Source organism: Malus domestica, chromosome 14, assembly GCF_042453785.1.
Source record: "Malus domestica chromosome 14, GDT2T_hap1".
Lineage (NCBI taxonomy): Eukaryota > Viridiplantae > Streptophyta > Magnoliopsida > Rosales > Rosaceae > Malus > Malus domestica.
This window is the reverse complement of record NC_091674.1, coordinates 19093422-19110759: the sequence shown is the minus strand read 5'-3', so window position 1 is coordinate 19110759 and position 17338 is coordinate 19093422. Positions and strand designations below refer to the sequence as shown.

The 17338-nt window shown below is 40.6% G+C and overlaps 3 protein-coding genes and 1 long non-coding RNA gene across 5 annotated transcripts; 3 read left to right on the top strand and 1 right to left on the bottom strand.

Moving 5' to 3' along the window:
- The first annotated feature begins 1947 nt into the window (after positions 1–1947).
- On the top strand, positions 1948–3852 carry LOC103415079 (6-phosphogluconate dehydrogenase, decarboxylating 3, chloroplastic). Its single transcript, XM_029092177.2, has one exon. The coding sequence runs from the start codon at positions 2201–2203 to the stop codon at positions 3686–3688; it is 1488 nt and encodes a 495-aa protein (XP_028948010.1). The 5' UTR covers positions 1948–2200; the 3' UTR covers positions 3689–3852.
- Positions 3853–5580: 1728 nt separating this feature from the next.
- LOC139191305 (uncharacterized) lies at positions 5581–5987 on the top strand. The gene is made up of 2 exons (XR_011575301.1): positions 5581–5711; positions 5863–5987. It is a non-coding gene; the product is annotated as an uncharacterized lncRNA (long non-coding RNA).
- A 687-nt stretch (positions 5988–6674) lies between these two features.
- LOC114820864 (uncharacterized) lies at positions 6675–7571 on the bottom strand. Its single transcript, XM_029092178.2, has one exon. The coding sequence runs from the start codon at positions 7569–7571 to the stop codon at positions 6675–6677; it is 897 nt and encodes a 298-aa protein (XP_028948011.1).
- Positions 7572–11861: 4290 nt separating this feature from the next.
- Positions 11862–15598, top strand: LOC114820863 (BTB/POZ domain-containing protein POB1-like). 2 transcript variants are annotated; one of them, XM_070812141.1, is made up of 6 exons: positions 11862–12212; positions 13113–13220; positions 13587–13690; positions 13773–13836; positions 13974–14253; positions 14585–15598. In XM_070812141.1, the coding sequence occupies exons 1-6, from the start codon at positions 11939–11941 to the stop codon at positions 15396–15398; spliced, it is 1644 nt and encodes a 547-aa protein (XP_070668242.1). In that variant the 5' UTR covers positions 11862–11938; the 3' UTR covers positions 15399–15598. The 2 variants fall into 2 exon arrangements, with proteins under 2 accessions (XP_070668242.1, XP_070668243.1); XM_070812142.1 differs by having other exon boundaries at positions 11878–12212; positions 13145–13220.
- The last annotated feature ends 1740 nt before the right edge of the window (positions 15599–17338 follow it).

The following is a 17338-nucleotide window of genomic DNA, read 5'->3' as shown; positions in this document are numbered from 1 at the left end:
AGCTCCGTTGAGATATATGTATTTATGTTGGAAATATTATATACAATGTTTTTGTGCTTGTCTAATGGTCACTGTTCTGCCTATGGGCACGTGAAGGAGAGCCTTCGAGTGATTTTGATACCACTACTAAGCACACTATATATAATATATGATTTATGAAGTTTTATGGCATGCTAGGGTTTTCAGAAAACCTATTACATATTATGCTATATGAGTTTTCATAAACTTTGGGGGTTAGTACGTTGTTGAATAACTATGTTTGTACTACTTATATATCAATTTGGTTCACTCATGTTTGTTTTGCTCCCCCTTCGGACATAGGAACGAGGCATACGATCCGAGTTACGAGACATTCCCCTACCAGTGATATCGTGTCCTCCTCTCTGCTTTTGACATCACTTGTAATAGCACTTTCTATACACATTTCGCTTGTATTCTAAATTAGATGTATGCTCTGAACATGTCATGCATTATCACTATCATTTTATTGATGGCTGAATATTATTATATTATTTTGTTAAGGTTGTATTTGAATACTACATTACGTATTTATGCGGGAAATTTATATGCATGTTTCACATGTTCTCGGCATATGCATTCATTAAATGGCTTGCGTCTCCCTTGGGTGTCGACGAACATGTGGCCATCCCATTTTCCCTCGAATGTTGGGATCAGGGTGTGTCATTGGACATGGATGATGTGAGAAAAAAATTGTGTGGTGCATATTTCCCTTCAAAATGAAAGTGATAATTTCGTGTGGGAACACTTCTCTACCGGTGAGTTCTCAATTAAGTCGTCGACTTGGATTCAGAGTAATAATAACCAAGAAGTTAAAAGGCAGAAGCTTCTTAAGAAGATATGGAAGTTAATGATACCTCCCAAGGTAAAAATCTTTGCTTGACTTCTTACTTATGAAAAACTTCATATTAGGATGAGATTGTGTAAATTCATTCAAAATATTAACCAATTGTGCCCCATGTGTGGCAATGAGGATGAGACTCAAAATCACATTTTTCTTAATTGCGAGCATGCTAAAGAAATATGGAACCTTTCTCTAGGAAGTCCTTGGAAGAATAGTTTGACTCAATTTAATAATGTGTTAGATTGAATAGAATTAATTGACAATGCTGAATGCAATGATTTGAGTGATCTTAGTACAGTTCTTCTAAATTGTTGGCAAATGTAGAATGATAGAAATAATAAAGTTTTTAGAAGTATGATTCCTAGTTTGGCTAGGAGTATCTCCATTGCCGCAAGTATAGGCTTATCCTTTTTTTTTTAATGTTAATTGTAAGAAGATATCTCAAGGTGACCCTTGCCACCAACACCCTATTTATTGGCATCCTCCTCCTCATGGTTATGTGAAATGAAATTTTGATGGGTCAGTTAGTTTGGATCGCTCTGCAACTGCTTTTGTTCTTAGAAAAGAGGAAGGGCAACTTGTGGGTGCTGGGGCGTTGAACCTTGATGGCGCCACCATTTCAATTGTAAAGGTCGTTGCTTTAAAGGAAGGAGTTTTGTTCGCCAGGCTCAAATGTGTGAAGAAGTTGACGATGGAAGGTGATTCTAAGATAGTCATTCAGGTGGTGCCAGATGTTTGGATTCCCCTTGACATCGTAAACCTATCATAGAGAATATCAAATGGTTGGCTTCTGGGTTCTAGCTTATTAGTTGGAAGCATATTCATAGGGAGACTAATTTCGTGGTGAACACATTAACTCATATGGATCTTACTGTTGCCAACCCTCATTTTTGGGGTTATTGTCTTCTGATTCGGCTATAGAGGCTTTTGATTTTGATTGCATGAGAAACCGTTGTATTAGAAGTATTTCATCTCCATTAAAATAAAAATAAAATAAAAATGTAAAAGGAGAGGGGAATTTGAATTTTCACTCTCACTGCAAGGGTTAAATTACTAGGATGAAAAATAAAAAATCAGCAAAAACAAGTCGACGACTTCTCATGCTTGTTGAGCAAACACAAACGTTGCGTTTCGTGCAGCAACCTCGTAGTCATCGACGTCTTACGGCACCCCCTCTCGCTGGTGTCCCTTCACTCCCTCGACGAGTCCGTCACCAAAATACCCCCAACCCAATTATCCCCTTATTATATCTCTCTCCCCACCCCCTCATTCACCAACCCTCCATTTCTCCTCTCGCTCTCTTTCTCGCTCCACTCTCTCTCTAGAACAGCAGCAGCCATGGAAGCTTCACCAGCTCTGTCGCGCATAGGCCTGGCAGGCCTCGCCGTCATGGGGCAAAACCTCGCCCTCAACATCGCCGAGAAAGGGTTTCCGATCTCCGTCTACAACCGCACCACCTCCAAGGTCGACGAGACCGTAGACCGGGCCCACAACGAGGGGAACCTCCCTTTGTTTGGGCAGTACAACCCTCGCGATTTTGTGCTCTCTATCGAACGGCCCAGATCCGTTATTATCCTCGTCAAAGCTGGAGCTCCGGTTGACCAGACCATCGCCGCCCTCTCCGCCCACATGGAGCCCGGCGACGCCATCATCGACGGCGGCAACGAGTGGTACGAGAATACCGAGCGCCGAATCGCCGAGGCCAACGGTAGGGGGCTTCTGTACCTCGGGATGGGAGTCTCCGGCGGTGAGGAGGGGGCGCGCCACGGGCCCAGCCTCATGCCCGGCGGGTCCCACCAGGCATACACGAACGTCCAGGACATCCTCCACAAGGTCGCCGCCCAAGTGGAGGATGGCCCCTGCGTCACCTACATCGGCGAAGGGGGTTCTGGTAATTTCGTCAAGATGGTCCACAACGGAATCGAATACGGCGATATGCAGCTGATTTCGGAGGCGTACGACGTTCTGAAGAACGTCGGAGGGCTGACGAATCAGGAATTGGGGGAGATTTTTTCGGAGTGGAACAGGGGAGAGCTGGAGAGCTTCCTGATTGAGATTACGGCCGACATTTTTAGGGTTAAGGATAATTTAGCGGATGGGTTTTTGGTGGATAAGCTGCTCGACAAGACGGGGATGAAGGGGACCGGGAAATGGACGGTGCAGCAGGCGGCGGAGCTGTCAGTAGCTGCGCCCACCATTGCTGCTTCCTTGGACTGCAGGTACTTAAGTGGGTTGAAGGAGGAGAGAGAGAAGGCCGAGGAGGCTCTGAAGCAGGCAGGGTTTAAAGAGGAGATTGGCAGCGTGACGAGCGGCATTGATAAGAAGCGGTTGATTGATGATGTGAGGCAGGCATTGTACGCTTCGAAGATATGCAGTTATGCTCAAGGGATGAACTTGTTGAGGGCCAAGAGTGTGGAGAAGGGTTGGAATTTGAATTTGGGGGAGTTGGCTCGTATTTGGAAAGGCGGTTGCATTATCAGAGCGGTGTTCTTGGATCGGATCAAGAATGCTTACCAGAGGAATCAGAGTTTGCCCAACTTGATTGTTGATCCCGATTTTGCTAAAGAAATGGTGCAGAGGCAGGCTGCGTGGAGGAGGGTTGTCGGGGTGGCAGTGGCAGCCGGGATTAGCACTCCCGGAATGTGTGCCAGTTTGTCATATTTTGACACTTATCGGCGGGGTAGGCTTCCGGCCAACCTTGTTCAGGCTCAGAGGGACTTGTTTGGGGCTCATACCTATGAGAGAGTGGATCGCCCCGGGGCCTTTCACACCGAGTGGACGAAGCTCGCTCAGAAGAGCGGTTCTGGCGTCGGTGCACTCAATTGAGGTGGTGTTGTTTGCTAGTTTGATTTGGATTGGATGGTGGTTGTTTTGATAAACAAATTTGAATTGTGTACGTCTCTCAGGGTTGGAGGCTTGTTTGCTTAGGCTTAGCGATCATTGCTTTACCCTTGATTAATAAGAACTGCATGTGCCTTTTTTGAGTTCAATGAGCTTATGATTTGATTTGCCTCCATTGTTCACGTATTTTCGTGTTTTTTGAATCCAGAAATGAGAAATGGAGAGAACATTTAGGTTTATAAGATAGAAGCTTTCACTTTCTTGTGTAAATGGCAATCATGCTGCTTGGACTTGCAACTGGTAGATTACAGCTAACTATTTCTCTAGTCAGAAGATGGTTAAGTACTGACCTAGCCCTCGTTTGGGAGTGAGGTGCTTAAAAAAAAACCACCCATGAAAAAAAGCTGTGAGGGTTTTAGGTGTTTGGTAAACTGAAAAAAAAAGGGCTTATTTTGGAAGCTGCTGTGAGAATAAGCTGAAATCAAAGGAAAAAGCTGATGCTGCTACTTGCAGCTTTGGAAAACTGATTTTTTTTTCAAAGCACAAGGAGCTACCGTGCTCCTTTAATGAATCCAATTACAGACGAGTAAAACAGCTAAAAGATTGTGCGCTGTGGATTTTTACTTCGGGCAGAAAACGAAACCGGGTATCACGGAGAGTTCTGAACTGATAAGAAGCCGCCAACTCTACCCCTAAATCGAAGGCCTAAATCAAAGGCGAAGGGAATTACTATATGAATACACGAAACATGGCAGTATGCAAGACTTAGGCAGCAAGCTTTTCTTGATGAATTAGTTCAGGGTCGACCAGAGAGCCATGCGCCATGGCTAATGAACCATGGTTGCATCAAGCACAAGGGAGAACTTTTCAACGTAATGGAGCTCTCTGATCTTTTGAATACACGAACGTAATCAGTCCGAAACAACATCAGAGGAGCTGCAAGAAAGTTGTTCATGAACGCGAAAGTCTGCACCTTGAAATATGGTTGGCTGCTTCTCTCAAGAAAGGTAAAAGTAGATGTACATCAATATGGTAGTTCATATATATTCTGGTTCGCTTGGGAGCAGCCTCTCCATAAAATGGGGGTAAGGCTAGCCGACATTCACCTCTCCCAGACCCTGCGTAAAGCGGGAGCCTTGTGCACTGGGTACGACCTTTATATATATTCTGGTTCGATAATCCCTTTCGGAACAAGATTATTAGTCTTCTCCTTTGGAACTGAAGTACAAAACCCAGACATGTAGCCACATTCACCTCTGCTCCAACCACTACAATGGCGATTGTGTTATTTTTGTCCTGGCCAGAAGACTCACTGATGTTCATATCCTAAGCTCCGATAACGATGGGGATAGAACATGGAATGAGATTTATACAACTGATCCTACTGACAAGGAAGCAAGGGAGTTGGCCTATATGGATGAAACTTTGTTTTGTATTTTCCATTGGAGCTCCCTAATCGGTGCTTTCAATGTTGCACTCCAAGTCTGGGACATGATGGATTGCTCCACCATCCCCATTAACAATACGAGCAACAGATCATGCGAGTTTTACTTGGTTGAAGTTTCCAATGGAAAAGTCTATTTGATAGCTGAAGAAACACATGATAGTTGGCATGCTTTCGAGTATAATGGTTGAAACAAGAAATGGGTTCAGATCGAAAGCTTCATAGAGATGTTCAAAAATGCAGCAGTATTTCAGGAGTGCCCTTCATCTGTTGCACCAGAGGTCCCACAAGAAGTAGAGTTTGGGCGTCAATTTGCAGAGAGCCGGGTAATTACATCTCGCTTACTACGTAGAAGATTTGATGCTTTTCTACTAGATGATTTTGTATATTCCGTTCGAGAAGTTCATGCACCTGCTTACCGAGTTCCTTTAATGTTGAACTCCAAGTCTTGGATTGCTCTACCATCCCAACTAACCAGACGAACTACGCACCATGCAATTTTTACTTGGTTGAAGCTTCCTATGGGAAGGTCTATTTGGTAGCTGAAGGTTATCATGACGAGTGGTATGCTTTCGAGTATGATATGATGATTCAAACAAGAAATTGTTGATATGTGATGATTTCAAACCCAATTGCAAACCGGCAAGTGATATAATCAAATGTTGGGCCTCTAGTAAACATTTTCTAACGACAAATTTGATTCAACTTATTCCAGAAGTCCAGTCATGATCATGGAGATGCCGAAGATGATGATGATACTCGGATTATTTCTCTTCCCCGGAGGGCGTCCCTTTCCGTTTGGTTGGAGGAGAATGGCAGGACAAGGAAAGAGTGGGAAAAGGAGATGGAGTGGGAGAACGAGATGGAAAGGGAATGGGAGAGGAGGAGAACGGAGACCACTCTATATGATATGGAGATGTAATTGCTCAAGGAGAGGGAGAGGGAGAGGGAGAGGGAGAGGGAGAGGGAGATGGTGAGAAAGAGGGAGATGGTGAGAAAGAGGGAGATGAAGAGAAAGTGGGAGCTGGAGAGGGAGATGATGTTGGATATTGAGTTGGAAGGGCCGATTGAGAGGAAGAAAGGGAGGGGGATGGACATGTTATTGTGCATGGAGATGGAGAGTGAGGTGGAAACTGAGATGGAAGGGTTGATGCAGAGGGAGAAGAGGAGAGGGATGAATGTGTTATTGCGTAAACTGTAACGCTTCAAGAAAAACTTGGGAGAGGAGTGCCCCTCCCACGTATGGAGGCGTTGCAATTTTATTTACAATTCAGATTCTGTAACACACGACATATGTTTGGACAGTGCAGGCCACATTAGGTATCTCAGTAATATTCGGAAATAAATGCAATCATTCGTAAACTGTAGGAGAATGATGTGAAGGTGAAGCTACACTTTCTGGAACATGTCAAGCAGAGATAATGGAGATCAAATCTTAATGCTTATTTTTTCATGCCAATCATCCAAATTTACAATTCCATTCAATACTTATTGCCTTTGTTCAAACAAGTACCTTCTGATTTACCTTCAGATGAAGTGATCCGATGAACCGCGGCATGGATAACCATTCTCAAGAGCCGGCATTGTTCTTGTAAATGCAGCAGAAGGCATTTTACTACCGTAAACCCATCTGTTTTCGAGAACCAAATCCTCTTCAGCTTGTTTCTCCATTGTTTCAATCTTCTTTGTCCTTAGACGCTTCAACAATACAATCCCAACATAACCCGCCACAACTATCAGGGGAAATCCAAGCACGAACCCTATAACCCACAAATGCTTCATGCTTCCTTTTCTCTTGGACGGAACAACAATCAAAAAATGACCTTGCTCTGTGGTGTAACACACACCAGGTGATCTCATTTCGCTGAGGGAAACCGTCCCTTTGGCAGAAAATGATGCACATTTTGCCCTTGCGCTTGTTCTTCTGTCCAATGTGAGATTCGGAAACTGAACCAGTATAGGTTTCCCCATCGTGTTGAGGCCGAGCTTTGTGGTGCTTTTCGAGCTGGTATTCGAAGCATCATAAACCGTAAAACCAACAACAGAAGAGACTAGTGAGTAACCTGGAAGAGGGTAGTAGTAAGATGACCAGTTGCCCAAATTTTGATGCACAAAAGCCAGTCTCTTCACATGAGGCATTGGGATGGTCCTTGATGGAATTTTGAAGCAGCTGAAATTAGTAGCACCTCTATTCCACAACCGCCGGGTTAGGAGCCTCACGACGGAGACTTCCATGCCGGATAGGTTAGCGGGGAGGACAGCCTTGTACAGAAAGCCGGTGCGAGCCCGGCGCTCTGCAAGCGCCTTGAAGGCCAAATCTCGACTAAACACATCCAAAGACTCAGTAGTAGAGTTGCTCAAGCAGCACACACATGAAAAAAGTACAAATGTGAAGAAGCAAAAGCACATTGAATTTGTGCTCATTTTTCGGATTCTCTAAACAATGCAGCTGAAAATATGTTTTAGCCTTCTTTCTATCAGGAGTTGTACTACTTGAAGGGATTCTTAATTAGAATTTGGCTTTTGGAGAAAGTGCTTTTGTGGGTGTATGATTATGTGTTTTCTGCAAAAGAGGGTCAGCATGCTTAAGTGGTCCCTGAGGGGAAGGACTTTTTTGAACAGCTTTCACCAAACGTTTCTTTTTGACTTTTGTCAGATCGAACAACAACGATACCGTGGCAGTTCACAGAGGAGAATCCAATCCAAGTTAAGTGCTTTTGAGAACTAATTGAATGTGGATTATGTGGAAAGAAGAAAGAAAATCTAGGTCAATTGAATGCTGGTGGGAATAGCACTTATTAGCATAAACGACATGCGTTGATTGCTCTCCTATGCTAAAATGGTGGTGATTTAGGCTGATTTCTGCTAGGGAGTAATGATTTAGGAAAAATATAAAAGCTATGGAATGATGGATTGGACCTCATACTTGATTGTTATGTTCATAGTTTGACTTTGTACTAATTTTGTAATGCATTTGACTACACAAGACTTTATTTGGCATCCAAACCTCTCCTTGTTTTTTCTTTTTTCTTCTTCTTAGACTATCTGGTTTAAAATTAAAACACAAGATAAAAAGTAAGAAAATATATCGTGATTACAAAAGATAAAATTTGTTAGAAATTGATAAAATTACAAAACCCAAATCCACAAGCCCTGTTTATTGGGCCTACAAAACACAACATAAAGAAAGATTGGGCCAACAAAATATGCGGAACCAAACCCAATAACACAAAGTCCAAATAACATTTTTATAAGCAACGCCCATATAACATGCAACGTAACAAAAAAATAAAACGGTAAAACATATGACAATGGGGCAAGTGCCTTACTTAAACCATTTGAGAAAGAAAATCACTTATGCGCAACTTTTTTACTTTTTATACATCCCCTCTTAATTTTAAACATTGGTATTCTTGATTTATTCAATTCAGTGACTAAAAGAACGAAAATACATAAGAGGTAAAAAAAGAATATATAAAGCATTTCTCTTGAGAAATTAGAGACTGGGTGATATAAGGTCTAAGAAAATCAAAGGGAATGGAGGTTAGGGATTTGAGAGATTAGTAAAAGGAGGAAGACAAAAAGGAGTGAAGAGAGGCTTTAAGTCTAGGAGGACTCTCAAACTAACAGATGAGTGGAAGACAAAAACAAATAAATCAGATACATGAACCTCTAGAAAGTGGTGACTTTTATGGTAAAATTGTGGTCGGTCTTACGATACATGTTTGAGTCTATAGGGTGAACATGGTTCTAAAAGGCACTAGCTTGATATCATTAGTGTTGTTAAGTTTAGAAATAAATGTGAGTAATTTGATATCTAGTCCCAAATGTAAGAAATAAATGTAAATGTAAGTTATGGATTTGAAATATGAGGCCGAATAATTGTACTCATTATTTATACAACACTTCGACGCGTGAGTGAGTCAATTTGTCTTACAAACGCTTTGCAAAACTTCAATGGCCCATTTACGTAACTGTAATCAAAATAAAAAAAATTGGATTGTGGAGGAATTGGAATCAGGAGGAGTCATAATTGGATTCCAATTGAAGTTGTTTACTTAAATGTTTTGGAATCAGAATAGGAATGAAAATGGATTAATATAAGTTGTTTACTAATTCACCTGAATCGGAATAAAAATCAATATAATTATTAAAATATCCTTGTTCTTTTTTTGCTTTATTTCTTTCGTATATTTATTTTTAATAACATTTTAATTCGTTTTATTTCATGCCCTTATTCCAAAAAATTAAATTTGTATACAAATTTATTGTATTACCAATATTAAAACATTCAACACTTTAATTTGCTCTTATTCAAACCCAGTTGAATAAAACACTCATCCCCTCTTTGCAAGTCTGCATACATTTTCTCTCCTAGCCCTCACCTCGATCTTCCCGACGCACCGTACCCCATAGCAACCACCTCTTCTACCTGTGAAGTATTTCATGATTTCTCGGTTTTTTTAGTGATTCCACGGATTGGTGGGTTTTGGATTTGGATTTGAATTGTTTATTTTCTGGGTTTGGGTGGCTGATTTTCGAATCCGGTTTGGGGGAGACGTGGCTGGGGTTCTTGGGCTGGGTTTGGAAGTGAAACATGGTCGCATGGGGAGGTGGAAACGTATGAAGGCAAGCTGCGCAGGGAGTGGTGGGCTTGTTGGGTTGAGTGGCAAACTTGAAATTTTGGAAATAATTCTAGGGTCATAATAGGTAGAAAAAATACATTCTTGATAGCGTCACTCTTCCGGAATCCAAATACCTCACCCATCTAAGGAGTCCAATTCCTCCAATTTGGGAAGTTGGATTACTTCTTATGTGTGGGCTCCACCACTCTTTTTATTTTCCAAGAGTTTGTAAATGCTTCAATACTTCATAATCGAAATTCAATTCTTTGTTTTGATTCCGATTACGGTTACGTAAACACGTCCCAAGATTTAGATTTATTTTGTATTTTTAGGTCCTTTTATTTATCAAGGAAAAAATTGCACAAGTATTATTTTTTAGAAATTCAACAATGTAGGTATGTGCCGCCACACATTTGAGTGTTTATTCTAAACCTAACCGCACCTATTTGATCTGTTTGAGTCACTCCAAAACCTTACTTAACACTAACCGTAGTATTAAAATTTATTTTGTAAGTGCACATCTAGAATTCTAAAGTGCTTTAAAAAAAAAATTATTTATTTATGTTTGTTGGAAATTAATTTAATTTAAAAAAGACTTTTTAACTAAAATGGTCTTTGAGGTTTCTATAACTGTTTGGATCCAAATTTACACTATCGGCCCGTGTAATCAAGGCCGTTAGGTAAACATAGTTCTCAACCGTCGGATGGAAAAGTGAAAATATTTTTGTTATTGTTAAAGGATAATATTATGGTTTAGACATATTATTTATCTTTTAATTATCCGATCAGTATATCTTCAAACATGGACAGTTCGAGTGAACTTGGGTTTCCTTCTATCAGATTCAAGGTGCATGGATGGGATACCAAGATACGGAATGCATCCAGGTGGGTTTGAGTAAAACACAATTAAAAATTAATTTAATATTCATGTGGTCAGGATGCATGCAACATTTTTGGGAAATGGTAGTCTTGGATAATGATGACAAGCCTAGGTGGACTCGGCAATGATGATAAGAAGACTTATTTGAATATGTTTTTATGAGGTTTAGAAAATCACGAAAGTATCTGAAAGATATCCTTTGGTCTCTGAGGATTAATTTGGGTTCCGCAAAGTATGAATTGCAGTGGGACTCTACAAGTTATCAGGCCGTGCCAGGGAAATATGGATGCTATAAATAGAGAGTCGCAAGCAACATTCGCGGCCCGCACAAAATCAATACAAAATTGCCCTGCGCAAACTCTCACAACTTGTGATTTTTCTTTTTCCTTTTTCGCTGACACATCTTCCGTTGGCATCAACAGCACTGTGGAAGCAACCGGTGATATCTTAAGTCGGCATAGATAGCTCTGTCACCGTAGAGTCAGTTGGTCTCGCAGTATCTTCCGTTGGCATCAACAGCACTGCGGCGAGAACGATTGATTACCTATCCAAGTCTCGGTCGAGAAGGGTTTCTAAATCCTTATTGGTCGAGGTCATCTCATCAGCCTTCTCGGCGAAGTGAGGTGTTACAGTTATTACATTCGGCACATTGAAAGCCGAATTTGATATTGAACTTCGTAAGAATAGTAACCTTGTCTTTAGGTTCGAGAGCCCAAGAGGCCGAGACGTGTTCCTTTCTCGGCCGCAATCGCAAGACGCAGAAGTCAGTAGCGCGACCCAACGCAACATGAACAAATTTACTCCTCGGCCGAGCTCGGCCGACGAGTTGGCACGCCCCGCATTCACCGAAGGACGTAGTTAGCTCATTAATTACTCGGCCTGTGCGCCACGTAGGCTTTGTAGTTTCTAGGGTCAACAATAACACATCATTTTAATCTTCGAGATTTGAAATCAATAAAAATAGACCTGAGATTGTCCACATTAATCATTTTGATCATTCCGTACAAAATTATGTTAAATAAAAATCAAAATAACAAATATACCCTTAACGTAATAAACAATGGCCAAAATGATTTGGAAAAATTAAGTGTATTTTGGTCAAACTATTCTTATTTAATGATGATTTTTCAAGAAATGATCAAAATAATTAACACTAGACAAATTCAGTACAAATTCTATTGATTTCAAATCTAAAAAATGAGTTATACAAATCCCATCAAACCATTTTAAAACTAAAATGCCTTTGGAAAAATTACAACTTGTTTACACATTGGGGAAGGGGCACCATGAGGAAAGCGAACGTCGATCTCTCCCGTCCTCGGATGATTACGGACTCGGACGCATCGCCGAGTGGGCTCGCCGGCGAGTCGGTCGGCTCCGACAACGAGGTCCAAGACTTCGCGTTCGCGTTTAACGATAGAAAATTTTCCGATCGGGTTATGTTGATCGAAATCGTACCCGATTCGCCGGAGGGCAAATTGGAAGTCGTCGGATGCTCTGCCGTCTCCGATTGGGCGCGTAACAGAAAGCGACGGAGGGCGGAGATTAAGAGAGACAATGGTATGTATTTAATTTTGCCCTTCAAATTTTGAATTTTTTCGGTGCTTGGTTGGTGGTGGTCTGGATGGAGTTAGGTTTGTTTGGTATCTGTGAAGAAAATTGGAAATTGAAGGAGACATTTGGTCTTTAGTGTTTTCTTTCCGAAAATTTCGAGTCTAGCTGATGGTTAGTGTGTGCCTTGACAGTGCTCAGGTGGGTGTATTGGGAATTGGCTTAATTTTGATTGATAGATTTTAGGGTTTGCGAAATATGAAGTATTCGATAGTTTCCGAAGAACGACATGAAGCGTGGTTTTGTTAATTTGGAGAAAATGGGAGTTTATGTACTTTTAGTTAAGAGTTTGATAGTGTTGAAGAATGGGGTAACAGTTTAATTATTTACGACCATTAGGATGGGTGGTGCGACTGGTGTCTAATAGCATGGGTTTTGTAATGCTTTATTGGTTAAAGATTGTTACATTATACCGCTTTGTTTTTTCGTGATTGTTTTTTGTTGGATTCATGATTGTTTAACAAGTTAATTTTTGTTAAGAGGATGATGTTGCTGAAGAAAGGAGTAATGGTTTGAATGCCTAAAGCCAGTTATGGAATTGGTCCTACCTAATTATAGGGGTTTGGCAGTAACTTATTTGTTAACGTATAATGATAAGTTGGTGGTGTAATGGCTTTCTACAGTTGCCTCTGTTTAACAAGTATTCCTTTTTTATTTCTAGGTTTCTTTTTTCCTTTTTACCCCTGTTGTATGCCTTTACATTCTGAGTTTCTAATCGTATGCGCACTCAGCACACCTATCATGATTGTTTGAGTTTATAAGTTATCGGAAAAAGCATAGTTTAGTTCTTAGATTCAATGTGAATATGCATGTTACTGATTTGGGGTGTAATTGCTCTTTTGCCCTTAGCTGAGGACATTCCTGTGCACTGTGTGGAGCAGGTCTTAAATTGTGACATGCCAGATACAGAGGATAATGTGGTATTTGAAAATCAAGACGACGAAGCTACGGCAGTGAGTGAGTTTCCTTCCACTGTGGGAGTAAAACATTCTTTTGGTCTCTGTTGTTAGTATATACTCTCCAATCTGCCTGAACTGGAATAATTGTATGAACCTTTTTTTCTTTAATAAAAAGTTAAAAACTAAGCAAACACTCCTATAAGATATACAGAACATAAAGTTTGTTTGCTTCCTAGACTGCTTAGTGATTTTACATACAAATCTATCTTTTTTAGAAGACATGCAATTCTACTTTATTCAATGTGAAATAGCACGCAATTATTGCATTTGGACTACGTATGTGGCTTGTGTTATTTCTTGGTCGCTGTTGCATTTGTTAACCGGTTACAGTAGGATTTTGACAATTTACTAGAAAATTTTGTAGGAGACGACTTGGCCTGGAACCCGGACTGTCATACGGTTGTTAAGGTTAGAACCTTACATGTCAGTTCTCCAATCTTGGCAGCAAAGAGTCCATTTTTCTATAAGGTGAGGATCCTGTCATGATGATTGCTGCTTTTGATCAGTGGCTATCTACACGTGCTCACTTGCTCTTTTTTTGCTTGGCTAGTTGTTTTCAAATGGGATGAGAGAGTCAGGGCAACGCCAAGTATCTCTAAGAATTCATGAATCTGGTATTTTCTCCTGAATTATATTATCAGCTAGTTGAAAATATTGGACCATCTTTATAAGGAAATTGGATACTGTAGTTATGCTATATCTTAGCCTTCTCTAACAGTAAATACACTTTCTTTCTTTAATACAACTGCAGAAGAAGCGCCCCTTATGAAAGTTCTTAATTTCATATATAGTAACACCTTATCTGCGATGACACCTACTGCTTTGTTGGACGTGTTCAAGGTTGCTGACAAATTTGAGGTGGCATCTTGCATGAGATATTGCAGTAGGTCACTACTAAAGTTGCCTATGACTTGCGAGTCTGCTTTGCTATATTTGGACCTTCCATCTAGTATTTTGATGTCCGATGCAGTTCAGCCACTGACAGATGCAGCAAAGCAGTTTCTTGCTGGACACTACAAAGAGATAACCAAGTGAGCTTCTTTTATAGAACTCTAGTTTCTTTTACTGAAGTTTTTAAGTCTTATGATCCTTGTCAGTTTCCACCTGTTTGTGAAGGCTCTCTTGTTTGTGTAATGTTTCTTTAAATAAGTTGATGGAGCTTTTTATTTCCTCGACTTGTAACCACCTTTTCTTCCCTGTTTTCCAATACTGATATTTACTAAGATGGTCTGAATTCTTGGAAAGCATTTTCCTTCCGTTTCGCTAGATTAAATCAATGTTAAGTGATTTATGTATGTTATCTTTATAACGTAAATTGCATATTCTAGAGTATAATTCTTGAATTGTCAAATATATGTCCAGGTTCCAGGATGAGGTGCTGAGCTTGCCCCTGGTCGGTATTGAGGCTGTACTGTCTAGTAATGATATCCAGGCGGTGTCAGAGGATAGTATTTATGATTTTGTTCTAAAGTGGTCTCGGACCCATTACCCAAAACGAGAAGAACGACGCAAAGTCCTTGGCCAACGCCTTGGTCGGCTCATTCGTTTTCCACACATGTCTTGCCGAAAGCTTAAGAAGGTCCTAACCTGCGGTGACTTTGATCCTGGACTTGCAACAAAGATAGTGCTGGAGGCTTTGTTTTTTAAGTCTGAGACACCGCACAGGCAGCGCACCCTAGCTGCAGCGGATGCCAATGCTGCCTTTCGTCGCTTTGTGGATCGGTCTTACAAGTACCGGCCAGTCAAGCTGGTGGAATTTGTAGAACCCCGCTTACAGTGTAGTGTGTTCCTGGACCTAAAGCGCGAAGAGTGTGCATGTTTGTTCCCAGCAGGCCGGGTGTACTCACAGGCTTTTTTCCTTGGTGGGCAGGGATTTTTCTTGTCAGCACATTGTAACATGGACCAACAAAGCTCATTTCATTGCTTTGGGCTGTTTTTGGGGATGCAAGAGAAGGGATCGGCTAGTTTTACAGTTGACTATGAGTTCTCAGCAAGATCAAAGCCCGGAGAGGAGTTTTTGTCTAAATTCAAAGGCAGTTACACTTTCACCGGAGGCAAGGCTGTTGGGTATCGAAACTTGCTTGGCGTACCCTGGACGGCATTCATGGCCGATGACAGCATCTATTTCATCAATTCCGTACTCCATCTCAATGCTGAGCTCACCATCAGGCATTGAGTCCTTTATAGGAATGGTTTGGAAGAAGCTTTAAGTAAATGCTTGTCTAACAGTAGTTTAGATGTCTGGAAGGCTTTAGGTACATTTTGGCACCAGTGACTGGATAGTGGATACTCGTTTAATGGATCCCCGGTCGAGTTGCCTCATATGTTTGAAGTGTTTATCCCAAGGAAATGAAAAATATGTAGGGTTACGGGAAATGTAGTTTCTGTTGTTATTATCTGCTCTTTAAAGTTTAAACCATCTTTTCATTTATTTAGTTATGTTATCTCGGAGATTAACAAGTTAAAGAAAGTAAATGCGGAGAATTTGGGAGCTCCAAATCTTAGTGAAAAGTCCAGTAACATGGTTCTTGGTAAGAGTAGCAAAAGTGGCAACGACCACCGAAAATTGTCGCGTTCGATCTGCCGAAACAGGAGGAAGTGATGACAATGCTCTTGACTTGCATGACGACGATGATGAGGTTGATCGTTATGGGAATAATAAACGAGGTGGTAACGGAAAAATTAGAGGCAGAAAACAAGTGGGTTGATAGGATGGCTAAAAAGAAGAATAAGCAAGCGGCATAGTTGTGCCCATAATGAAAGTGGGACCACTCGTTTCCTATAATCCACGATCGAATTGGAGACAGACTCTAGACAAAAAGAAGGCAGGCAGAACCTTCTGCCATTGGTCCAAGCTCCATCCAAGCAGCAGCCAGCAGCCTTCGCCCTCCTCCACGAGCCATCGTCCTCCACGCCGCCGTCAGCCGCCAATCCCCACCACCGGGCACAACCAATTTTGAGGTAAATCCCAATTTTTTTAAATTAAACCACTATGATAATGCAATATGAAATTTTGTTTAATTATATAGACTTACAGTGTAATAAGGTTATTGATTATTGATGAATTGAATTGTTGATTGTTGACTGTTGATTTAATTGAATTGGTGATTATTGAATAATTTATAGGAAACTTTAACGAAAAGCTTCTGGTAATGTTCACTTTAACGAAAAACCACATTTTTACACTAAAAAGTCATGGTACTATTCACTTTACCCTTTATTTTGTCATTGTCGTTAAAACTCAAAGTTTTCAAGCCCTTTTCATTAGTTTTCCTTAATTTTTTATATGATTATTTTTTATTGATCAATTTAATTGTTGTTTTACTTAGTTATTAGTCACAGTAGTCTCTAGGATTAAAAGTCTAAGACCTTTTTTCATTATACAGTTACATAATGGAACGATACTTTAAGAAACCATGCTTAAATCCTCCTTCAAATATTTCAGGTATTCCTTCTCAGAATGTTCCTGGTAGTCCTCCTTCGAATATTCTGGGTATTTAACAACAAAGTGATGTAACTGAATTAGATGAAATATTGGTTAATATTTATGCAAAACCTAGACTTAAACCTTGAATGATCGATTATGAGCCTAATTATCGCAAAAAAATCAAAGACACTATCTACAAAAGGATCATTGTCAACTTAAAACCCATAAAAAATGCCAAGAAAAGTTATAGGGAAGGGCAATTGATGATCTATCACTCGCTGGTTTGATAATTTTGGGTGGTTGAAATAAAGTATAACAAATGATGTCGTTTATTACTATCTTTTCAAATGTGATTTTGATAAAGTGGGAAATGCTGGTAGGGATGCCATCACTGAGAAGGTTGAAGTCTTCATAGTAAATCTTCATAAGGGAGGTAGGTGTTGAAAGTCTTCATAGTAAATCTTCACAACAAGGTAGAGATTTGGTGACACAAAAGCAACATATTGAAACCTTTGTGATCAAACAAACCTGTTTGGGCCCAAAAATATTGTTTTTGACCGATTTTAGAATTGTTCTCGGCCCAGTGTTGGTTGGGCCGAGTTTAGAATTCTTCTCGGCCTAGAGGCCGTGTACAGGTGTCGTTGGGGGTTATCTAGCTCATGGACCATGCGGTCGAAGTTGGCCATATC